Genomic DNA, 26686 nt, shown 5'->3' on the forward strand with positions numbered 1-26686 from the left:
TGTCTCAGTGATAACCAACAGGGGAACAACTTGTCTCAGTGATAACCAACAGGAGAACAACTTGTCTAAGTGATAACCAACAGGAGAACAACTTCTGTAAGTGATAAACAACAGGAGAACAACTTTTCTAAGTGATAACCAACAGGAGAACAACTTCTCTAAGTGATAAACAACAGGAGAACAACTTGTCTAAGTGATAACCAACAGGAGAACAACTTGTCTAAGTGACAACCAACAGGAGAACAACTTGTCTCAGTGATAACCAACAGGAGAACAACTTGTCTAAGTGATAACCAACAGGAGAACAACTTCTCTAAGTGATAACCAACAGGAGAACAACTTCTCTAAGTAATAACCAACAGGAGAACAACTTGTCTAAGTGATAACCAACAGGAGAACAACTTGTCTAAGTGATAACCAACAGAAGAACAACTTGTCTCAGTGATAACCAACACGAGAACAACTTGTCTCAGTAATAACCAACAGGAGAACAACTTGTCTCAGTGATAACCAACAGAAGAACAACTTGTCTCAGTGATAACCAACACGAGAACAACTTGTCTCAGTAATAACCAACAGGAGAACAACTTGTCTAAGTGATAACCAACAGGAGAACAACTTGTCTCAGTAATAACCAACAGGAGAACAACTTGTCTCAGTGATACCCAACAGGAGAACAACTTGTCTAAGTGATAACCAACAGGAGAACAACTTGTCTCAGTGATAACCAACAGGAGAACAACTTGTCTCAGTGATAACCAACAGGAGAACAACTTGTCTCAGCGATAACCAACAGGAGAACAACTTGTCTCAGTAATAACCAACAGAAGAACAACTTGTCTCAGTGATAACCAACACGAGAACAACTTGTCTCAGTAATAACCAACAGGAGAACAACTTGTCTCAGTGATAACCAACAGAAGAACAACTTGTCTCAGTGATAACCAACACGAGAACAACTTGTCTCAGTAATAACCAACAGGAGAACAACTTGTCTAAGTGATAACCATCAGGAGAACAACTTGTCTCAGTAATAACCAACAGGAGAACAACTTGTCTCAGTGATACCCAACAGGAGAACAACTTGTCTAAGTGATAACCAACAGGAGAACAACTTGTCTCAGTGATAACCAACAGGAGAACAACTTGTCTAAGTGATAACCAACAGGAGAACAACTTGTCTAAGTGATAACCAACAGGAGAACAACTTGTCTCAGTAATAACCAACAGGAGAACAACTTGTCTCAGTGATACCCAACAGGAGAACAACTTGTCTAAGTGATAACCAACAGGAGAACAACTTGTCTCAGTGATAACCAACAGGAGAACAAGTTGTCTCAGCGATAACCAACAGAAGAACTTGTCTAAGTGATAACCAGCAGGAGAACAACTTGTCTCAGTAATAACCAACAGAAGAACAACTTGTCTAAGTGATAACCAACAGAAGAACAACTTGTCTCAGTAATAACCAACAGGAGAACAACTTGTCTCAGTAATAACCAACAGGAGAACAACTTGTCTAAGTGATAACCAACAGAAGAACAACTTGTCTCAGTGATAACCAACAGGAGAACAACTTGTCTCAGTAATAACCAACAGGAGAACAACTTGTCTCAGTAATAACCAACAGGAGAACAACTTGTCTCAGTAATAACCAACAGGAGAACAACTTGTCTAAGTGATAACCAACAGAAGAACAACTTGTCTCAGTAATAACCAACAGAAGAACAACTTGTCTCAGTAATAACCAACAGAAGGACAACTTGTCTCAGTAATAACCAACAGAAGAACAACTTGTCTAAGTGATAACCAACAGAAGAACAACTTGTCTCAGTAATAACCAACAGAAGAACAACTTGTCTCAGTAATAACCAACAGGAGAACAACTTGTCTCAGTAATAACCAACAGAAGAACAACTTGTCTCAGTAATAACCAACAGGAGAACAGCTTGTCTAAGTGATAACCAACAGAAGAACAACTTGTCTCAGTAATAACCAACAGAAGAACAACTTGTCTCAGTAATAACCAACAGGAGAACAACTTGTCTCAGTAATAACCAACAGAAGAACAACTTGTCTCAGTAATAACCAACAGGAGAACAACTTGTCTCAGTAATAACCAACAGGAGAACAACTTGTCTCAGTAATAACCAACAGGAGAACAACTTGTCTCATTAATAACCAACAGAAGAACAACTTGTCTCAGTAATAACCAACAGGAGAACAACTTGTCTCAGTAATAACCAACAGGAGAACAACTTGTCTCAGTAATAACCAACAGAAGAACAACTTGTCTCAGTAATAACCAACAGAAGAACAACTTGTCTCAGTAATAACCAACAGGAGAACAACTTGTCTCAGTAATAACCAACAGAAGAACAACTTGTCTCAGTAATAACCAACAGGAGAACAACTTGTCTCAGTAATAACCAACAGAAGAACAACTTGTCTCAGTAATAACCAACAGGAGAACAACTTGTCTCAGTAATAACCAACAGGAGAACAACTTGTCTCAGTAATAACCAACAGAAGAACAACTTGTCTCAGTAATAACCAACAGGAGAACAACTTGTCTCAGTAATAACCAACAGAAGAACAAATTGTCTCAGTAATAACCAACAGAAGAACAACTTGTCTCAGTAATAACCAACAGGAGAACAACTTGTCTCAGTAATAACCAACAGGAGAACAACTTGTCTCAGTAATAACCAACAGGAGAACAACTTGTCTCAGTAATAACCAACAGGAGAACAACTTGTCTCAGTAATAACCAACAGGAGAACAACTTGTCTCAGTAATAACCAACAGGAGAACAACTTGTCTCAGTAATAACCAACAGGAGTGGACTCTGTACTCTCTACAGAGTAACTGACAATGGAAAGCTTTTATGGTCTTGACTGACAGTCACTTTGGAAAGTGTTGTCTGCACACTGTCACCGCCACAAGATGCCTGAGGGAGTCGTACCTGCATAGTAAACAAGATGACAGGCGTGCAACTCAACCAGTGTTTATTGTAAGAGAATTGAAATGAAAGTTTGGCAACACGGCGAATGACTGCCACTTTTGGCTGCAGCATATTTTCTCTCTCTTTCTCTCTCTCTCTCTCTCTCTCTCTCTCTCTCTCTCTCTCTCTCTCTCTCTCTCTCTCTCTTTACACAGGGTTTGACAAGGTTAAGGATCCCTAGCTTTATTGACAAGCTATTTACAGGTTAAGGATTCTTAACTTTATTGACAAGCTAAGAGCTGTTACCTACATCAGCTCATTTGAAAACATTTTTATTGTTATGAGACATACAAGTAGGGAACAGGATGAAGTTGGAGCCATCTGTGGGCCAGCATTTTCATGTGATCAACTGACTTTATCTCGTTGACATCATTATGCTGTACGAATGTGTTCTATACTCGAGTCATCCTGGGTATATATGATCTCAGATGGAGTGATGTTCTGGAGAAGGGTGCAGCCAGAGTGAAGTTGCTGCTTTCTGCCCGTCTTGTGGCATAAAAGCTTGTTTCACGCTGTCCTCGAAGTGGATCCAAGTGTGGTACTTTGACAATACTGGCCTTGTACATAATAGTAAGGCCACCCACATCCCTCCTATGTTGAAGGCTCTGCTGAAATCACAGATCTATCCAGGATGGGTCCAGGTGAGAGATGAGAGGTCTTGCTCTGTTCTCTACTCTGTCAAGCAGTCGTAGATGAGAGGGGGGGGAGGGCAAACCAAGAAAGTGGAGCATACTCAAGGTGTGAGCGTACTTGTGCCTCGTACAGAATCTTGCAACCCCTACTGTCACGCAGATGCGAGATACGGCGAAGTGCTTCAAGCTTCCTGGCTGCCTTGTTTGCAAGACTTACAACGTGGTTCTTCATGGTTAGTTTGGAGTCAAATTTCGCCCCAAGGATATCAACTTCTCCAGGTGCCAACACTCTCCCATTCATCCTTACTACTGCACCAGTATTACCATCATGGTGCCTAGAGACGATCATCATTTGCGTTTTCTCAGGTGCAAATGTTACTTGCCATCTATTTCCCCAAGCTGATATAGCTCTCATCTGGTGATTGATGTAGCTTAGAGCAGCTGGCATTTCTTCTCTTGGATAAGTGAATGTCAGTGTACAGTCATCTGCATATACATGTGATTCTGAGATGAGATGAAGAAGGTCGTTGAAGTAGACATTCCATAACAATGGTCCCAGTAAGCTTCCTTGTGGAACACTTGCCCCAATAGGATGTCTTGCTGATTCCGTTCCATTGAGAACTACACTTAGAGATCTACCCTGAAGGTAATCACTGAGGAGACAGCGTAGAGCCTGCAATTCCCAGTGCTTAAAGTTTTGCTAAGAGGCCCTGGTGCCACACCCGGTCGAAAGCGCCAGCAATGTCCAGTGATACCACACAGCTGACTTTGGATTCATCAAGTGACTGGTGCTACTTAGTGGAGAGGTTTAACAACAGATCAGCAGCAGAGTAACCTTTCCTGAAGCCATATTGACGATCACAAAGTAGTGAGTGGTAGTCAAAAAACTGTCATTTGTCTTGAGATTATTGTCTCAAGGATCTTACCAGTGATTGACAGGAGTGACACTGGTCTGTAGTTGCTGATTTCTGCTCTGCTCTTCTTTTTGTGAACAGGGACTACATTTGCCTTTTTCTACAGAGAGGGCCATTTACACTGTACTAGGCAGTGCTGAAAGATGCGAGTTAGAGGTGCTGCTAGCTGGTCTGCACATCTCAGCAATCTTGGGCTCAACTTGTCTGGGCCCACAGCCTTTTCTTGGTCAAGCGATTTAAGAAGGAAATGCACCTCCTCCTGCCTTATTGTCACCACTGACAGTTTTGACACAGTTCTTGCAGCTAGCCAAGGAGGGTCCCTTGCTGGATCAGGAACTTGCATTTTGGTAGCAAAGTGTTCAGCAAAGAGGTCCGCCTTCTCTTGACTACTAGTAGAGGTGGTCCCATCCTGTCGATTTAGAGGTGGAATGAGTTCATCAGGCAGATAACCTTGTCTGTCCTTGATCAGGGACCACCAGGTTTTGGAGCCTACCCTACCTGATGCTAGCTTTCTTTTAGTGTCCACCTCCCATTTAGCAATGGCCCATTTTTGAACGTCACCCATATGCCTACAGGCTTGCCTGTGCAAGTTCCTGTTATAGGTGGTAGGATGTCTCTTATACCTTCGCCATGCTTTGTACTTAGAAGTAGCAGCCTCTCTACAACGAAAGCCAAACCAAGGCTGATCTGTAGGCTTCGTCACATATTGCCGGTGAGGAATGTGTTTTTGTTGTAGATTAAGGATGTGTCCAGTGAAGGCTTTCACTTGGTTGTCAACATCCCCTTGAAGAAGAGCATTCCAATCGGTGGTGGCGAGCTCGGAGCAAAGGGCTGGCCAATTACCTCTTTCCCATAACCAGGTTGTGCATGTGGACTCCTCACCTCGTTCTGTTGGGATCTTAAGTGTCGTAAAAACAGCCTTGTGGTCAGATGATCCAACGTAACCGAGGGGTTGACAAGTGACTATACCTTCTGCCAGATCACTCACTACTAGGTAATGGGAGGAGCCAGAGATGTGATGTAGAAATACAGTATCAGACGTGGGTGGTATCTACTAGTGGAAGTACAGTGTCACAGGTGGGTGATACCTACTAGTGGAAGTACAGTGTCACAGGTGGGTGGTACCTACTAGTGGAAGTACAGTATCGCAAGTGGGTGGTACCTACTAGTGTAAGTACAGTATCACAGGTAGGTGCTACCTGCTAAGGTAAGTACGGTATCACAAGTGGGTGTTACATACTAGTGGAAGTACAGTATCACAGGTGGGTGGTACCTACTAGTGGAAGTACAGTATCACAAGTGGGTGTTACATACTAGTGGAAGTACAGTATCACAGGTGGGTGGTACCTACTAGTGGAAGTACAGTATCACAGGTGGGTGATACCTACTAGTGGAAGTACAGTATCACAGGTGGGTGATACCTACTAGTGGAAGTACAGTATCACAGGTATGTGATACGTACTGGTGGAAGTACAGTATCACAGGTGGGTGGTACCTGCAAGTGGAAGTACAGTATCTCAGGTGGGTTGTACCTGCTAGTGGAAGTACAGTATCACAGGGGGTGATACCTACTAGTGGAAGTACAGTATCACAAGTGGGTGGTACCTACTAGTGAAAGTACAGTATCACAGGTGGGTGATACCTACTAGTGGAAGTACAGTATAACAAATGGGTGGTACCTGCTAGTGGAAGTACAGTATCACAGGTGGGTGGTACCTACTAGTCGAAATACAGTATCACAGGTATGTGATACCTACTGGTGGAAGTACAGTATCACAGGTGGGTGGTACCTGCTAGTGGAAGTACAGTATCACAGGTGGGTGGTACCTGCTAGTGGAAGTACAGTATCACAGGGGGGTGGTACCTACTAGTGGAAGTACAGTATCAAAAGTGGGTGGTACCTACTAGTGAAAGTACAGTATCACAGATGGGTGATACCTACTAGTGGAAGTACAGTATAACAAATGGGTGGTACCTGCTAGTGGGAGTACAGTATCACGGGTGGGTGGTACCTACTATTGGAAGTACAGTATCACAGGTATGTGATACCTACTGGTGGAAGTACAGTATCACAAGTGGGTGGTACCTGCTAGTGGAAGTACAGTATTACAGGTGGGTGGTACCTGCTAGTGGAAGTACAGTATCACAGGTGTGTGTGGTACCTACTAGTGGAAGTACAGTATCACAGGTGGGTGGTACCTGCTAGTGGAAGTACAGTATCAGAGGTGTGTGGTACCTGCTAGTGGAAGTACAGTATCACAAGTGGGTAGTACCTGCTAGTGGAAGTACAGTATCACAGGAGGGTGGTACCTACTAGTCGAAGTACAGTATCACAGGTGGGTGGTACCTGCTAGTGGAAGTACAGTATCACAGGTGGGTGGTACCTGATAGCGGAAGTACAGTATCACAGGTGTGTGGTACCTGCTAGTGGAAGTACAGTATCACAGGTGGGTGGTACCTGCTAGTGGAAGTACAGTATCACAGGTCGGTCGTACCTGCTAGTGGAAGTACAGTATCACAGGTGTGTGGTACCTGCTAGTGGAAGTACAGTATCACAGGTGTGTGGTACCTACTAGTGGAAGTACAGTATAACAAATGGGTGGTACCTGCTAGTGGAAGTACAGTATCACAGGTGGGTGGTACCTACTAGTCGAAGTACAGTATCACAGGTATGTGATACCTACTGGTGGAAGTACAGTATCACAGGTGGGTGGTACTTGCTAGTGGAAGTACAGTATCACAGGTGGGTGGTACCTGCTAGTGGAAGTACAGTATCACAGGGGGGTGGTACCTACTAGTGGAAGTACAGTATCACAAGTGAGAGGTACCTACTAGTGAAAGTACAGTATCACAGGTGGGTGATACCTACTAGTGGAAGTACAGTATAACAAATGGGTGGTACCTGCTAGTGGGAGTACAGTATCACAGGTGGGTGGTACCTACTATTGGAAGTACAGTATCACAGGTATGTGATACCTACTGGTGGAAGTACAGTATCACAAGTGGGTGGTACCTGCTAGTGGAAGTACAGTATCACAGGTGGGTGGTACCTGCTAGTGGAAGTACAGTATCACAGGTGTGTGGTACCTACTAGTGGAAGTACAGTATCACAGGTGGGTGGTACCTGCTAGTGGAAGTACAGTATCACAGGTGTGTGGTACCTGCTAGTGGAAGTACAGTATCACAAGTGGGTAGTACCTGCTAGTGGAAGTACAGTATCACAGGTGGGTGGTACCTACTAGTCGAAGAACAGTATCACAGGTGGGTGGTACCTGCTAGTGGAAGTACAGTATCACAGGTGTGTGGTACCTGCTAGTGGAAGTACAGTATCACAGGTGGGTGGTACCTGCTATTGGAAGTACAGTATCACAGGTGGGTGGTACCTACTAGTCGAAGTACAGTATCACAGGTGGGTGGTACCTGCTAGTGGAAGTACAGTATCACAGGTGGGTGGTACCTGATAGTGGAAGTACAGTATCACAGGTGTGTGGTACCTGCTAGTGGAAGTACAGTATCACAGGTGGGTGGTACCTGCTAGTGGAAGTACAGTATCACAGGTCGGTGGTACCTGCTAGTGGATGTACAGTATCACAGGTGTGTGGTACATGCTAGTGGAAGTACAGTATCACAGGTATGTGGTACCTGCCAGTCGAAGTACAGTATCACAGGTGGGTGGTACCTGGTAGCCGAAGTAGAGTATCACAGGTGGGTGGTACATACTAGTGGAAGTACAGTATCACAGGTGGGTGGTACCTGTTAGTGGAAGTACAGTATCACAGGTGGGTGGTATCTGTTAGTGGAAGTACAATATCACAGGTGGGTGGTACCTGTTAGTGGAAGTACAGTATCACAGGTGTGTGGTACCTGCTGGTGGAAGTACAGTATCACAGGTGGGTGGTACCTGCTAGTGGAAGTACAGTATCACAGGTCGGTGGTACCTGCTAGAGTAAGCACAGTATCACAGGTATGTGGTACGTGCTAGTGGAAGTACAGTATCACAGGTATGTGGTACCTGCTAATCGAAGTACAGTATCACAGGTGGGTGGTACCTGCTAGTCGAAGTAGAGTATCACAGGTGGGTGGTACCTACTAGTGGAAGTACAGTATCACAGGTGGGTGGTACCTGTTAGTGGAAGTACAGTTTCACAGGTGGGTGGTACCTGTTAGTGGAAGTACAGTATCACAGGTGGGTGGTACCTGTTAGTGGAAGTACAGTATCACAGGTGGGTGGTACCTGTTAGTGCAAATACAGTATCACAGGTGGGTGGTACCTGATAGTGGAAGTACAGTATCACAGGTGTGTGGTACCTGCTATTGGAAGTACAGTATCACAGGTGGGTGGTACCTACTAGTCGAAGTACAGTATCACAGGTGGGTGGTACCTGCTAGTGGAAGTACAGTATCACAGGTGGGTGGTACCTGATATTGGAAGTACAGTATCACAGGTGTGTGGTACCTGCTAGTGGAAGTACAGTATCACAGGTGGGTGGTACCTGCTAGTGGAAGTACAGTATCACAGGTCGGTGGTACCTGCTAGTGGAAGTACAGTATCACAGGTGGGTGGTACCTGATAGCGGAAGTACAGTATCACAGGTGTGTGGTACCTGCTAGTGGAAGTACAGTATCACAGGTGGGTGGTACCTGCTAGTGGAAGTACAGTATCACAGGTCGGTCGTACCTGCTAGTGGAAGTACAGTATCACAGGTGTGTGGTACCTGCTAGTGGAAGTACTGTATCACAGGTATGTGGTACCTGCCAGTCGAAGTACAGTATCACAGGTGGGTGGTACCTGCTAGCCGAAGTAGAGTATCACAGGTGGGTGGTACATACTAGTGGAAGTACAGTATCACAGGTGGGTGGTACCTGTTAGTGGAAGCACAGTATCACAGGTGGGTGGTACCTGATAGTGGAAGTACAGTATCACAGGTGGGTGGTACCTGTTAGTGGAAGTACAGTATCACAGGTGGGTGATACCTACTAGTGGAAGTACAGTATCACAGGTGGGTGATACCTACTAGTGGAAGTACAGTATCACAGGTATGTGATACCTACTGGTGGAAGTACAGTATCACAGGTGGGTGGTACCTGCTAGTGGAAGTACAGTATCACAGGTGGGTTGTTCCTGCTAGTGGAAGTACAGTATCACAGGGGGTGATACTTACTAGTGGAAGTACAGTATCACAAGTGGGTGGTACCTACTAGTGAAAGTACAGTATCACAGGTGGGTGATACCTACTAGTGGAAGTACAGTATAACAAATGGGTGGTACCTGCTAGTGGAAGTACAGTATCACAGGTGGGTGGTACCTACTAGTCGAAGTACAGTATCACAGGTATGTGATACCTACTGGTGGAAGTACAGTATCACAGGTGGGTGGTACTTGCAAGTGGAAGTACAGTATCACAGGTGGGTGGTACTTGCTAGTGGAAGTACAGTATCACAGGGGGGTGGTACCTACTAGTGGAAGTACAGTATCACAAGTGAGAGGTACCTACTAGTGAAAGTACAGTATCACAGGTGGGTGATACCTACTAGTGGAAGTACAGTATAACAAATGGGTGGTACCTGCTAGTGGGAGTACAGTATCACAGGTGGGTGGTACCTACTATTGGAAGTACAGTATCACAGGTATGTGATACCTACTGGTGGAAGTACAGTATCACAAGTGGGTGGTACCTGCTAGTGGAAGTACAGTATCACAGGTGGGTGGTACCTGCTAGTGGAAGTACAGTATCACAGGTGTGTGGTACCTACTAGTGGAAGTACAGTATCACAGATAGGTGGTACCTGCTAGTGGAAGTACAGTATCACAGGTTTGTGGTACCTGCTAGTGGAAGTACAGTATCACAAGTGGGTAGTACCTGCTAGTGGAAGTACAGTATCACAGGTGGGTGGTACCTACTAGTCGAAGTACAGTATCACAGGTGGGTGGTACCTGCTAGTGGAAGTACAGTATCACAGGTGTGTGGTACCTGCTAGTGGAAGTACAGTATCACAGGTGGGTGGTACCTGCTATTGGAAGTACAGTATCACAGGGGGGTGGTACCTACTAGTCGAAGTACAGTATCACAGGTGGGTGGTACCTGCTAGTGGAAGTACAGTATCACAGGTGGGTGGTACCTGCTAGTGGAAGTACAGTATCACAGGTCGGCGGTACCTGCTAGTGGAAGTACAGTATCACAGGTGTGTGGTACCTGCTAGTGGAAGTACAGTATCACAGGTATGTGGTACCTGCCAGTCGAAGTACAGTATCACAGGTGGGTGGTACCTGGTAGCCGAAGTAGAGTATCACAGGTGGGTGGTACATACTAGAGGAAGTACAGTATCACAGGTGGGTGGTACCTGTTAGTGGAAGTACAGTATCACAGGTGGGTGGTATCTGTTAGTGGAAGTACAGTATCACAGGTGGGTGGTACCTGTTAGTGGAAGTACAGTATCACAGGTGTGTGGTACCTGCTGGTGGAAGTACAGTATCACAGGTGGGTGGTACCTGCTAGTGGAAGTACAGTATCACAGGTCGGTGGTACCTGCTAGAGTAAGCACAGTATCACAGGTATGTGGTACGTGCTAGTGGAAGTACAGTATCACAGGTATGTGGTACCTGCTAGTCGAAGTACAGTATCACAGGTGGGTGGTACCTGCTAGTCGAAGTAGAGTATCAAAGGTGGGTGGTACCTACTAGTGGAAGTACAGTATCACAGGTGGGTGGTACCTGTTAGTGGAAGTACAGTATCACAGGTGGGTGGTACCTGTTAGTGGAAGTACAGTATCACAGGTGGGTGGTACCTGTTAGTGGAAGTACAGTATCACAGGTGGGTGGTACCTGTTAGTGGAAATACAGTATCACAGGTGGGTGGTACCTGATAGTGGAAGTACAGTATCACAGGTGTGTGGTACCTGCTATTGGAAGTACAGTATCACAGGTGGGTGGTACCTACTAGTCGAAGTACAGTATCACAGGTGGGTGGTACCTGCTAGTGGAAGTACAGTATCACAGGTGGGTGGTACCTGATATTGGAAGTACAGTATCACAGGTGTGTGGTACCTGCTAGTGGAAGTACAGTATCACAGGTGGGTGGTACCTGCTAGTGGAAGTACAGTATCACAGGTCGGTGGTACCTGCTAGTGGAAGTACAGTATCACAGGTGTGTGGTACCTGCTAGTGGAAGTACAGTATCACAGGTATGTGGTACCTGCCAGTCGAAGTACAGTATCACAGGTGGGTGGTACCTGCTAGCCGAAGTAGAGTATCACAGGTGGGTGGTACATACTAGTGGAAGTACAGTATCACAGGTGGGTGGTACCTGCTATTGGAAGTACAGTATCACAGGTGGGTGGTACCTACTAGTCGAAGTACAGTATCACAGGTGGGTGGTACCTGTTAGTGGAAGTATAGTATCACAGGTGGGTGGTACCTGATAGTGGAAGTACAGTATCACAGGTGGGTGATACCTACTAGTGGAAGTACAGTATCACAGGTGGGTGATACCTACTAGTGGAAGTACAGTATCACAGGTATGTGATACCTACTGGTGGAAGTACAGTATCACAGGTGGGTGGTACCTGCTAGTGGAAGTACAGTATCACAGGTGGGTTGTACCTGCTAGTGGAAGTACAGTATCACAGGGGGTGATACCTACTAGTGGAAGTACAGTATCACAAGTGGGTGGTACCTACTAGTGAAAGTACAGTATCACAGGTGGGTGATACCTACTAGTGGAAGTACAGTATAACAAATGGGTGGTACCTGCTAGTGGAAGTACAGTATCACAGGTGGGTGGTACCTACTAGTCGAAGTACAGTATCACAGGTATGTGATACCTACTGGTGGAAGTACAGTATCACAGGTGGGTGGTACTTGCTAGTGGAAGTACAGTATCACAGGTGGGTGGTACCTGCTAGTGGAAGTACAGTATCACAGGGGGGTGGTACCTACTAGTGGAAGTACAGTATCACAAGTGGGTGGTACCTACTAGTGAAAGTACAGTATCACAGGTGGGTGATACCTACTAGTGGAAGTACAGTATAACAAATGGGTGGTACCTGCTAGTGGGAGTACAGTATCACAGGTGGGTGGTACCTACTATTGGAAGTACAGTATCACAGGTATGTGATACCTACTGGTGGAAGTACAGTATCACAAGTGGGTGGTACCTGCTAGTGGAAGTACAGTATCACAGGTGGGTGGTACCTGCTAGTGGAAGTACAGTATCACAGGTGTGTGGTACCTACTAGTGGAAGTACAGTATCACAGGTGGGTGGTACCTGCTAGTGGAAGTACAGTATCACAGGTGTGTGGTACCTGCTAGTGGAAGTACAGTATCACAAGTGGGTAGTACCTGCTAGTGGAAGTACAGTATCACAGGTGGGTGGTACCTACTAGTCGAAGTACAGTATCACAGGTGGGTGGTACCTGCTAGTGGAAGTACAGTATCACAGGTGTGTGGTACCTGCTAGTGGAAGTACAGTATCACTGGTGGGTGGTAGCTACTAGTCGAAGTACAGTATCACAGGTGGGTGGTACCTGCTAGTGGAAGTACAGTATCACAGGTGGGTGGTACCTGATAGTGGAAGTACAGTATCACAGGTGTGTGGTACCTGCTAGTGGAAGTACAGTATCACAGGTGGGTGGTACCTGCTAGTGGAAGTACAGTATCACAGGTCGGTGGTACCTGCTAGTGGAAGTACAGTATCACAGGTGTGTGGTACCTGCTAGTGGAAGTACAGTGTCACAGGTATGTGGTACCTGCCAGTCGAAGTACAGTATCACAGGTGGGTGGTACCTGCTAGCCGAAGTAGAGTATCACAGGAGGGTGGTACATACTAGTGGAAGTACAGTATCACAGGTGGGTGGTACCTGTTAGTGGAAGTACAGTATCACAGGTGGGTGGTACCTGTTAGTGGAAGTACAGTATCACAGGTGGGTGGTACCTGTTAGTGGATGTACAGTATCACAGGTGTGTGGTACCTGCTTGTGGAAGTAAAGTATCACAGGTGGGTGGTACCTGCTAGTGGAAGTACAGTATCACAGGTCGGTGGTACCTGCTAGAGGAAGCACAGTATCACAGGTATGTGGTACGTGCTAGTGGAAGTACAGTATCACAGGTATGTGGTACCTGCTAGTCGAAGTACAGTATCACAGGTGGGTGGTACCTGCTAGCCGAAGTAGAGTATCACATGTGGGTGGTACCTACTAGTGGAAGTACAGTATCACAGGTGGGTGGTACCTGTTAGTGGAAGTACAGTTTCACAGGTGGGTGGCACCTGTTAGTGGAAGTACAGTATCACAGGTGAGTGGTATCTGTTAGTGGAAGTACAGTATCACAGGTGGGTGGTACCTGTTAGTGGAAGTACAGTATCACAGGTGGGTGGTACCTGTTAGTGGAAATACAGTATCACAGGTGGGTGGTACCTACTAGTGGAAGTACAGTATCACAGGTGGGTGGTACCTGTTAGTGGAAGTACAGTATCACAGGTGGGTGGTACCTGTTAGTAGAAGTACAGTATCACAGGTGGGTGGTACCTGTTAGTGGAAGTACAGTATCACAGGTGGGTGGTACCTGTTAGTAGAAGTACAGTATCACAGGTGGATGGCACCTGTTAGTGGAAGTACATTATCACAGGTGGGTGGTACCTGTTAGTGGAAGTACAGTATCACAGGTGGGTGGTACCTGTTAGTGGAAGTACAGTATCACAGGTGGGTGGTACCTGTTAGTGGAAATACAGTATCACAGGTGGGTGGTACCTACTAGTGGAAGTACAGTATCACTGGTGGGTGGTACCTGTTAGTGGAAGTACAGTATCACAGGTGGGTGGTACCTGTTAGTAGAAGTACAGTATCACAGGTGGGTGGTACCTGTTAGTGGAAGTACAGTATCACAGGTGGGTGGTACATGTTAGTGGAAGTACAGTATCACAGGTGGGTGGTACCTGTTAGTAGAAGTACAGTATCACAGGTGGGTGGTACATGTTAGTGGAAGTACAGTATCACAGGTGGGTGGTACCTGTTAGTAGAAGTACAGTATCACAGGTGGGTGGTACCTACTAGTGGAAGTACAGTATCACAGGTAGGTGGTACCTGTTAGTAGAAGTACAGTATCACAGGTGGGTGGTACCTGTTAGTGGAAGTACAGTATCACAGGTGGGTGGTACCTGTTAGTAGAAGTACAGTATCACAGGTGGGTGGTACCTACTAGTCGAAATAAAAAAAAAAAGGCACAATATCGTGACTGGAACGATACGACGACCTTTCGGTCCGACTTGGACCATTTACAAAGTCACACTAACCAGAAGTGGAGCACGACGCCTATATATAGGCAGGAAGAGGTAGTGGTGGTAGTAGTGGTAGTGGTGGTAGTGGTGGTAGTGGTGGTAGTGGTGATAGTAGTAGTAGAGGTAGTAGTGGTAGTAGTAGTAGTAGTAGTAGTAGAAGTAGTAGTAGTAGTAGTAGTAGTAGTAGTAGTAGTGGTAGTAGTGGGGAACTAAGGAGGAGGAGCCAGTCAAATATAAAGACAGGTGAGCACTGCAAGGGAGCTAGGTGCCCACAGAGGGAGAGCAAGTGCACAGAGGTGGGGGGAAGGGGAAGTTATGAAATAAATAATGAAGGAACAGAAACACGCGACAGAAGAAAGACAAAAAAAAGGAAAGAGGAAAGGAGAAGAGGGAGAAGAAGAGAAATGAGGAATCAGGTTAAGTCACGGGTGTTCTGAAGTTTGGAGCATTTTACAATGTAGTGGGAGAGGAAGGCATCTACAGAGACGAAGCCACGACTAAGATTCATACAAGGAAAGTTGTGTATTAGAAAAGATTCAGCAAGACGGCGACTGTTAAAGTTGGAAGTAGGGAAGACAGTTTTAGCAGAAGACCAGTCTATAGGATGGCTGTGATCTCTGACGTGACAGGAAAGAGCATTGCTAGTGTCGGCAAGCCTAACACTATTTTTGTGCTCCCTAAGTCTGTCAGAAAGAGATCGACCAGTTTCTCCAAAGTATTGAAGAGGACAGGAGGAGCAAGAAATAGAGTAGACACCAGGAACATCTGTAGAGGGAGGAGAGGTATGAGCGAGATTAGTGCGAAGAGTGTTAGTCTGGCGGAAAGTAAGCTTGATGTCTAAGGGACGGAGAGAATTGTTGAAATTAGAAAGACCGGAAATGTAGGGAAGGCAGAGGACAGAAGAGTTCCCAGGAGTAGAGAGTTTGGGAGAGAAGACATTTGACTGGCTCCTCCTCCTTAGTTCCTCACTACTACTACTACTACTACTACTACTACTACTACTACTACTACTACTACTACCACTACCACCACTACCTCTTCCTGCCTATATACAGCCGTCGTGCTCCACTTCTGGTTAGTGTGACTTTGTGAATGGTCCAAGACAGACCGAAACGTCGTCGTAAGCTCCGCTCTTCTATGTGCGGGTTATTTGTGTATATTCGAAGTACTGTATCACAGGTGGGTGGTACTTGCTAGTGGAAATACAGTATCACAGGTGGGTGGTACCTGCTAGTGGAAGTACAGTATCACAGGTGGGTGGTACCTGCTAGTGGAAGTACAGTATCACAGGTGAGTGGAACCTGCTAGTGGAAGTACAGTATCACAGGTGGGTGGTACCTGCTAGTGGAAGTACAGTATCACAGGTGGATGTTACCTACTAGTCGAAGTACAGTATCACAGGTGGGTGGTGCCTACTAGTTGAAGTACAGTATCAAAGGTGGGTGGTACCTACTACTCGAAGTACAGAATCACAGGTGGGTGGTACCTGCTAGTGGAAGTACAGTATCACAGGTGTGTGGTACCTGTTAGTGGAAGTACAGTATCACAGGTGAGTGGTACCTACTAGTGGAAGTACAGTATAACAAATGGGTGGTACCTGCAAGTGAAAGTACCGTATCACAGGTGGGTGGTACCTGCTAGTTGAAGTACAGTATCACAAGTGTGTGTTACATACTAGTGGAAGTACAGTATCACAGGTGGGTGGTACCTACTAGTGGAAGTACAGTATCACAGGTGGGTGATACCTACTAGTGGAAGTACAGTATCACAGGTGGGTGATACCTACTAGTGGAAGTACAGTATCACAGGTATGTGATACCTACTGGTGGAAGTACAGTATCATAGGTGGGTGGTACCTGCTAGTGGAAGTACAGTATCACAGGTGGGTGGTACCTGCTAGTGGAAGTACAGTATCACAGGTATGTGATACCTACTAGTGGAAGTACAGTATCACAAGTGGGTGGTACCTACTAGTGGAAGTACAGTATCACAGGTGGGTGATACCTACTAGTGGAAGTACAGTATAACAAATGGGTGGTACCTGCTAGTGGGAGTACAGTATCACAGTTGGGTGGTACCTACTAGTGGAAGTACAGTATCACAGGTATGTGATACCTACTGGTGGAAGTACAGTATCACAAGTGGGTGGTACCTGCTAGTGGAAGTACAGTATCACAGGTGGGTGGTACCTGCTACTGGAAGTGCAGTATCACAGGTGTGTGATTCCTGCTAGTGGAAGTACAGTATCACAGGTGGGTGGTACCTACTAGTGGAAGTACAGTATCACAGGTGTGTGGTACCTGTTAGTGGAAGTACAGTATCACAGGTGGGTGGTACCTGCTAGTGGAAGTACAGTATCACAGGTGGGTGGTACCTACTAGTCGAAGTACAGTATCACAGGTGGGTGGTACTTGCTAGTGGAAGTACAGTATCACAGGTGTGTGGTACCTGCTAGTGGAAGTACAGTATCACAGGTGGGTGGTACCTGCTATTGGAAGTACAGTATCACAGGTGGGTGGTACCTACTAGTCGAAGGACAGTATCACAGGTGGGTGGTACCTGCTAGTGGAAGTACAGTATCACAGGTGGGTGGTACCTGATAGTGGAAGTACAGTATCACAGGTGTGTGGTACCTGCTAGTGGAAGTACAGTATCACAGGTCGGTGGTACCTGCTAGTGGAAGTACAGTATCACAGGTCGGTGGTACCTGCTAGTGGAAGTACAGTATCACAGGTGTGTGGTACCTGCTAGTGGAAGTACAGTATCACAGGTATGTAGTACCTGCTAGTCGAAGTACAATATCACAGGTGGGTGGTACCTGCTAGTCGAGGTAGAGTATCACAGGTGGGTGGTACCTACTAGTGGAAGTACAGTATCACAGGTGGGTGGTACCTGTTAGTGGAAGTACAGTATCACAGGTGGGTGGTACCTGTTAGTAGAAGTACAGTATCACAGGTGTGTGGTACTTGTTAGTGGAAGTACAGTATCACAGGTGGGTGGTACCTACTAGTCGATGTAACAAAAAAAAAGGCGCAATATCGTGACTGGAACGATACACAAATAACCCGCACATAGAAGAGAGGAGCTTACGACGACCTTTCGGTCCGACTTGGACCATTTACAAAGTCACACTAACCAGAAGTGGAGCACGACGGCTATGTATAGGCTGGAAGAGTTAGTGGTGGTAGTGGTGGTAGTGGTGGTAGTAGTAGTAGTGGTAGTAGTAGTAGTAGTAGTAGTAGTAGTAGTAGTAGTAGTAGTAGTAGTGGTGGTAGTAGTGGGGAACTAAGGAGGAGGAGCCAGTCAAATATAAAGACAGGTGAGCACTGCAAGGGAGCTAGGTGCCCACAGAGGGAGAGCAAGTGCACAGAGGTGGGGGGAAGGGGAAGTGATGAAATAAATAATGAAGGAACAGAAACACGCGATAGAAGAAAGACAAAAATAAAAATGGAAAGAGGAAAGGGGAAGAGGGAGAAGAAGAAAAAATGAGGAATCAGGTTAAGTCACGGGTGTTCTGAAGTTTGGAACATTTTACAATGTAGTGGGAGAGGAAGGCATCTACAGAGACAAAGCCACGACTAAGATTCATACAAGAAAGTTGTGTATTAGAGAAGATTCAACAAGACGGCGACTGTTAAAGTTGGAAGTAGGGAAGACAGTTTTAGCAGAAGACCAGTCTATAGGATGGCTGTGATCTCTGACGTGACAGGAAAGAGCATTGCTAGTGTCGGCAAGCCTAACACTATTTTTGTGCTCCCTAAGTCTGTCAGAAAGAGATCGACCAGTTTCTCCAAAGTATTGAAGAGGACAGGAGGAGCAAGAAATAGAGTAGACACCAGGAACATCTGTAGAGGGAGGAGAGGTATGAGCGAGATTAGTGCGAAGAGTGTTAGTCTGGCGGAAAGTAAGCTTGATGTCTAAGGGACGGAGAGAATTGTTGAGATTAGAAAGACCGGAAATGTAGGGAAGGCAGAGGACAGAAGAGTTCCCAGGAGTAGAGAGTTTGGGAGAGAAGACATTTGACTGGCTCCTCCTCCTTAGTTCCCCACTACTACCACTACTACCACTACTACCACTGCTACTACTACTACAACAACTACTACTACTACTACTACTACTACTACTACTACTACTACTGCTACTACCACTACTACCACTACTACTACTACTACTACTACCACCACTACCTCTTCCTGCCTATATATAGCCGTCGTGCTCCACTTCTGGTTAGTGTGACTTTGTAAATGGTCCGAGTCGGACCGAAACGTCGTCGTAAGCTCCTCTCTTCTATGTGCGGGTTATTTGTGTATAGTCGAAGCACTGTATCACAGGTGGGTGGTACCTGCTAGTGGAAGTACAGTATCACAGGTGGGTGGTACCTGCTAGTGGAAGTACAGTATCACAGGTGGGTGGTACCTGCTACTGGAAGTACAGTATCGCAGGTGGGTGGTACCTGCTAGTGGAAGTACAGTATCACAGGTGGGTGGTACCTTCTAGTGGAAGTACAGTGTCACAGGTGGGTTTTACCTGCTACTGGAAGTACAGTATCGCAGGTGGGTGGTACCTACTACTGGAAGTACAGTATCGCAGGTGGGTGGTACCTGCTAGTGGAAGTACAGTATCACAGGTGGGTGGTACCTGCTAGTGGAAGTACAGTATCACAGGTGGATGGTACCTACTAGTCGAAGTACAGTATCACAGGTGGGTGGTACCTGCTAGTGGAAGTACAGTATCACAGGTGTGTGGTACCTGCTAGTGGAAGTACAGTATCACAAGTGTGTGGTACCTGCTAGTGGAAGTACAGTATCACAGGTGGGTGGTACCTGCTAGTGGAAGTACAGTATCACAGGTGGGTGGTACCTGCTAGTGAAAGTACAGTATCACAGGTGTGTGGTACCTGCTAGTGGAAGTACAGTATCACAGGTGTGTGGTACCTGCTAGTGGAAGTACAGTATCACAGGTGTGTGGTACCTGCTAGTGGAAGTACAGTATCACAGGTGTGTGGTACCTGCTAGTGGAAGTACAGTATCACAGGTGTGTGGTACCTGCTAGTGGAAGTACAGTATCACAGGTGGGTGGTACCTGCTAGTGGAAGTACAGTATCACAGGTGGGTGGTATCTGCTAGTGGAAGTACAGTATCGCAGGTGTGTGGTACCTGCTAGTGGAAGTACAGTATCACAGGTGTGTGGTACCTGCTAGTGGAAGTACAGTATCACAGGTGTGTGGTACCTGCTAGTGGAAGTACAGTATCACAGGTGGGTGGTACCTGCTAGTGGAAGTACAGTATCACAGGTGGGTGGTACCTGCTAGTGGAAGTACAGTATCACAGGTGTGTGGTACCTGCTAGTGGAAGTACAGTATCACAGGTGTGTGGTACCTGCTAGTGGAAGTACAGTATCACAGGTATGTGATACCTACTAGTGGAAGTGCAGTATCACAGGTGGGTGGTACCATCGGCAATAAAGATACCCAAGAGTTGCACATGTGTCTAATTTATCGTACTGCAGTATATAAGTGGTATTGTGTTAAGTGGTATTGTGTTAAGTGGTATTGTGTTAAGTGGTATTGTGTTAAGTGGTATTGTGTTAAGTGGTATTGTGTTAAGTGGTATTGTGTTAAGTGGTATTGTGTTAAGTGGTATTGTGTTAAGTGGTATTGTGTTAAGTGGTATTGTGTTAAGTGGTATTGTGTTAAGTGGTATGAATAAACTACTTTATAAGAAGTTTCTTCTTATTCCGAACATTTTGGGCAGCATTAAAATTAACTTATAATTACTGGATCATTATACAATTAATTAATTTCCCAGAATGCTATTGTTTACAATGTTTGACATTTTATGTAGAGTAACAATTAGGTTTATGATTTATGACATTTTCGAATCTTGTGTAAAAATTTGGTACAACATTTTTATTGGTAAATACTGGGACAGAATATTTTTGATTAATAAATATATTGAAACAAAGTTGGTTATAGTGAGAACACCAGTATGAATATGAGGTAATTATTGATACATCAAGCTTTAAGGTAATTTATCTAAGCAGATGATTTTTAACTACATTTTTGAAGCAGGTGGCTGATGGGAAACTTTTTACATCTTTTGGAAGGGATTTTCAGATTGTAGGCCTTTTATTTTCAAGGGGTTCCTGTGTAGGTGAGGCCTAGGTCCTAAGTAGGCCTCACCTACACCGGCCTGAGTGAGGTGTATCTCCTAGGCCCTAGAGATACACCTCACTGGTAGTCGAAGACGATTACGATCACCACGAACACAAAAGACTGAGACAAATATTGTGCATCTACCAGAAATTACATTGTAGAAATATATTTTAAGAGGTGTCAGCCAAAACAAATGAGCCAGTGTGTAGACAGGACTGAACACCTATATAGGGGAAAATCTACAAATTATGGAGATTCAAATCAGATATGAGAATATTGGAATTAAAATCTGATATTAGAATATTTAAATTGATGTCTAGATTTAAATGAAACAGCAGAGACAGTAAGTAGACTTACGCGTCCATTAGGTCGTCGACAGGATGAGGAGTAGTGGAGGTGGTGTTGGTGTACCGATGTTCTACAGGCAACACACTGGAGTCCTCCCTGGCCTCCAGTTTGCCTCCAGGAGCTGCTACCACAGCCGCCACAGCACCACCCATTGCCATAACTACTCTCCACATAAACATCTGTATAAAAAACAATTATATCGTTAATAACAACGAAAATACTGATCTCTTGATTACCTATGTTTCAAGTGTTGTTTGTATTAGAATATTAATATTTAAAATTATTCCAAACTTTTAAATATAATTTATATGGGTTTCCTTGTATTGTTCAGTAACCTATAAGAGTTTAATGTTATTTTGTGAATATGTTATTAATAACTTAAATATCCCTTGTATCATAAAGAGAACGAACACTCAAGTCCTGAGTCAGGCTGGAATGTGAAAAAATTAATGAATTTAGAGACAACTCACTCAGAAATCTTCAAGAAATGTCAAAAGTACTTCATTCACAGTGGTATATTACCAACCATTCTGGAAAAGAACTCTGACTTTGCCTCTTCATAGGACATTCCCCTTAGCTCTGGAACTAACCTTGTAGCAAACCTTTGCACGTTCTCTAATTTCTTGACGTGCTTGATCAAGTGCGGGTTCCAAACAGGTGCTGCATACTCCAGTATGGGCCTGACATACACGGTGTACAGTGTCTTGAACGATTCCTTGCTAAGGTATCGGAACACTGTTCTCAGGTTTGCCAGGCGCCCATATGCTGCAGGAGTTATCTGGTTTACATGTGCTTCCGGAGACATGCTCGGTGTTATACTCACCCCAAGATCTTTCTGCTTGAGCGAGGTTTGCAGTCTATGGCCACCTAGCCTATACTCCGTCTGCAGTCTTCTGTGCCCTTCCACGATCTTCATGACTTTGCATTTGGCAGGGTTAAATTCGAGAAGCCAGTTGCTGGACCAGGTGTCCAGTGTGTCCAGGTCTCTTTGAAGTTCTGCCTGATCCTCATCTGAGTTCATTCTCCTCATTAGCTTCACATCATATGAGAACAGGGACATTTCTGATTCTAACCCTTCCATCATGTCATTCACATATACCAGAAATAGCACTGGTCCTAGGACCGACCCCTGTGGGGCCCCGCTCGTCACAGGTGCCCACTGTGATACCTCATCAGGTACCATGACTCGTTGTTGCCTCCCTGTCAGGTATTCTCTGATCCATTGCAGTGCCCTTCCTGTTATATGCGCCTGATCCTCTAGCTTCTGTACTAATCTCTTGTGAGGAACTGTGTCAAAGGCCTTCTTGCAGTCCAAGAAGATGTAATCAACCCACCCCTGTCTCTCGTGTCTTACTTCTGTTATTTTATCATAAAATTCCAGGTCTGTGACACACAATTTGCCTTCCATGAATCCATGCTGGTTGGCATTTATACTCTTGTTCCATTCCAGGTGCTCCACCACTCTCCTCCTGATAATCTTCTCCATCACTTTGCATACTATACACGTCAGTGACAAAGGACTATAATTTAGTGCCTCTTTTCTGTCTCCTTTTTTAAAAATGGGAACTACATTTGCCATCTCCCATACCTCAGATAGTTGCCCAGTTTCTAAGGACCCACAGGGAGATGTTGTCCGGTCCCATTGCCTTTGAGGTATCAATGTCCATTAGCAGCTTCTTCACCTCCTCTTCAGTTGTATGCATGTCATCCAACACTTGTTGGTATATTCCTTGCTGGTGTCCTCCTCTGTTCTGTCCTCCCAGAGGCCTTCCTGTCTCCACTGTAAATACTTCCTTAAATCTCATGTTGAGCTCCTCATATACCTCTTGATCGTTTCTTGTGAGTTCCCCACCTTCTTTCCTCAGCCTGATCACCTGGTCTTTGACTGTTGTCTTCCTCCTAATGTGGCTATACAGCAGTTTCGGGTCTGACTTGACTTTCGATGCTATGTCGTTTTCGTACTGTCGCTTGGCCTCCCTCCTTATCTGTGCATACTCGTTCCTGGCTCTTCGACTAATCTCCTTATTTTCCTGGGTCCTTTGCCTCCTGTACCTTTTCCATTCTCTGGTGCACTTAGTTTTTGCCTCCTTACACCTTCGGGTATAAACGTGTGTGTGTGTGTGTGTGTGTGTGTGTACTCACCTAATTGTACTCACCTAATTGTGGTTGCAGGGGTCGAGACTCAGCTCTTGGCCCCGCCTCTTCACTGATAGCTACTGAATCCTCTCTCTCTCTGCTTCCTGAGCTTTGTCATACCTCTTCTTAAAACTATGTATGGTTCCTGCCTCCACTACTTCACTTGCTAGGCTATTCCACTTCCTGACAACTCTATGACTGAAGAAATACTTCCTAACGTCCCTGTGACTCGTCTGAGTCTTCAGCTTCCAGTTGTGACCCCTTGTCCCTGTGTCCCCTCTCTGGAACATCCTATCTCTGTCCACCTTGTCTATTCCCCGCAGTATCTTGTATGTCGTTATCATGTCTCCCCTGACCCTTCTGTCCTCCAGTGTCGTCAGTCCGATTTCCCTTAACCTTTCCTCGTACAACATTCCCTTGAGCTCTGGGACTAGCCTTGTTGCAAACCTTTGTACTTTCTCTAACTTCCTGACTTGCTTGACCAGGTGTGGGTTCCAGACTGGTGCTGCATACTCCAGTGTGGGCCTAACATACACAGTGTACAGTGTCTTGAACGATTCCTTATTAAGGTATCGGAACGCTATTCTCAGGTTTGCCACGCGCCCGTATGCTGCAGCGGTTATTTGGTTGATGTGTGCCTCCGGTGATGTGCTCGGTGTTATGGTCACCCCAAGGTCTTTCTCGCTGAGTGAGGTCTGTAGTCTTTGTCCACCTAGCCTATACTCTGTCTGCGGTCTTCTTTGCCCCTCCCCAATCTTCATGACTTTGCATTTGGCTGGATTGAATTCGAGAAGCCTGTTACTGGACCACATGTCCAGCCTGTCTAGGTCTCTTTGCAGTCCTGCCTCATCCTCGTCCGATTTAATTCTTCTCATCAACTTCACGTCATCTGCGAACAGGGACACTTCAGAGTCTATTCCTTCCATCATGTCATTCACATATATCAAAAATAGCACTGGTCCTAGAACTGACCCCTGTGGGACCCCGCTCGTAACAGGCGCCCACTGTGATACATCTTCATGTACCATGACTCGTTGCTGCCTCCCTGTCAGGTATTCTCTTACCCATTGCAGTGCCCTCCCTTTTACATGCGCCTGATCCTCCAGCTTCTGCACTAATCTCTTGTGGGGAACTGTGTCAAAGGCCTTCCTGCAGTCTAGGAAAACGCAATCTACCCACCCCTCTCTCTCTTGTCTTACTTCTGTTACCTTGTCATAAAACTCCAGGAGGTTTGTGATACAAGATTTGCCTTCCATGAGCCCATGCTGGTTTTCATTTATAATCTTGTTCCGTTCCAGGTGTTCGACCACTCTCCTCCTGATAATCTTCTCCAAGACTTTGCACACAATACATGTCAGAGAGACAGGTCTGTAGTTTAGTGCCTCATTTCTGTTTCCTTTCTTAAATATGGGGACTACATTAGCTGTCTTCCATTTCTCAGGTAGTTGCCCAGTTTCAAGGGATGTGTTGAAGATTTTGGTTAGAGGCACGCACAGCATCTCTGCTCCTTCTCTAAGGACCCATGGGGAGATGTTGTCCGGTCCCATCGCCTTTGGGGTGTCAAGGTCACTTAAGAGCTTCTTCACCTCCTCCTCAGTTGTTCGTATGTCATCCAACTCTTGTTGGTATATTCCCTCTTGATGTTCCCTTCTGTGCTGTCTTCCCACAGCCCTTCCTGTCTCTACTGTAAAAACTTCCTTAAATCTCCTGTTCAGCTCCTCACATACCTCCTGATCATTTCTTGTGAGTTCTTCACCTTCTGTCCTTAATCTGATCACCTGGTCTTTGACTGTTGTCTTCCTCCTGATATGGCTATACAACAGTTTCGGGTCAGTCTTGATTCTCGATGCTGTCATTTTCATACTGTCACTGGGCCTCCCTCCTTACCTGTGCATACACATTCCTGGCTCTGCGACTGATCTCCCTATTTTCGTGTGTTCTCTGCCTTCTGTACTTTTTCCATTTTCTATTGCACTTTGTTTTTGCCTCCTTACACCGTTGGGTAAACCAGGGGCTCGTTCTGGTCTTCCTGTTGTTACTGTTGCCCTTGGGAATAACCCTTTCCACTGCCTCCTTGCATTTTGTTGTTACGTATTCCATCATTTCATTTACTGGCTTTCCTGCCAGTTCTCTGTCCCACCGGACCTCCTGCAGGAAGTTCTTCAACCCTATGTAGTCCCATCTTTTATAGTCAGGCTTTTCCCACTCAACTCCTGTTATTCTCTCCACTTGCAGCTCTACTATGTATTCAAAGCACAGAACCACGTGGTCGCTAGCTCCTAGGGGACTCTCATACTTGATGTCCTCAATGTCTGAGCTGCCCAGGGTGAACACAAGGTCCAATCTTGCTGGTTCATCATCCCCTCTCACTCTGGTAGTGTCCTTAACATGTTGGTGCATGAGGTTTTCCAGCACCATGTCCAACATCCTGGCTCTCCATGTTTCGGGACCCCCATGTGGCTCCAGGTTTTCCCAGTCAATCTCCCTGTGGTTGAAATCCCCCATAACCAGCAACTTTGCTCTGCTGGAGTGAGCTCTTCTTGCCACCTCAGCAAGTGTGTCCACCATTGCTCTGTTGCTCTCTTCATATTCCTCTCTTGGCCTCCTGCAGTTCTGTGGTGGATTATACATCACTGCAATGACCACTTTGTGTTCCCCCGACTGAAGTGTACCTGCTATGTAGTATCTTTCTCCCGTCTCATCTATGCCTTCCATTTTCTCGAATTTCCATCTGTTTTTAATGAGCAGAGCAACCCCACCTCCCCCCCTGCCCCTTCTATCTTTCCTCATGATCTGGTATCCTGGTGGGAAGATTGCATCTGTTATTGTCTCCGTGAGTTTTGTTTCTGTAACTGCTATGATGTCTGGGGACTTCTCATTGATTCTTTCTTGCCATTCCTCATGTTTATTCGTTAATCCATCTGCATTTGTGTACCAAACCTTCAACTTCTGTTCTAATACTGCAACTGTGGTGCGGGGGGTGGAAACAGAGGGATTGGTGTGTGATGGTTGGTTTGGATTGTTCAGTTGCCTTGGGGGTGTCGTGGCTGGAGTCCTTCTGCAGGTGTTTCTGTGGGGTGCGCTTGTCCTTCCATTTGATCCTGGGTTATTCTGCTCTCCTTTTTCATTTCCTCCCATTTCTCCTTTCGTTTTTGAACTCTCTCTTTCATTGTCTTCCTTTCGTCCTGTGTTCTGTCTCGATCGAGGTACACACTCCGGAACTCCT

At 45.6% G+C, this 26686-nt stretch overlaps 1 protein-coding gene across 1 annotated transcript in view; it reads right to left on the reverse strand.

Moving 5' to 3' along the window:
* The window catches only part of LOC138853427 (uncharacterized), a 249477-nt gene that overhangs the window by 71611 nt on the left and 151180 nt on the right, over positions 1–26686 (reverse strand). Inside the window, exon 2 of the mRNA XM_070089978.1 lies at positions 21334–21503. Within this exon, the coding sequence (XP_069946079.1) occupies positions 21334–21503 (170 nt within the window). The remainder of the gene's footprint in view (positions 1–21333; positions 21504–26686) is intronic.

The sequence above is a fragment of the Cherax quadricarinatus genome, chromosome 3 (genome assembly GCF_038502225.1).
Source record: "Cherax quadricarinatus isolate ZL_2023a chromosome 3, ASM3850222v1, whole genome shotgun sequence".
Lineage (NCBI taxonomy): Eukaryota > Metazoa > Arthropoda > Malacostraca > Decapoda > Parastacidae > Cherax > Cherax quadricarinatus.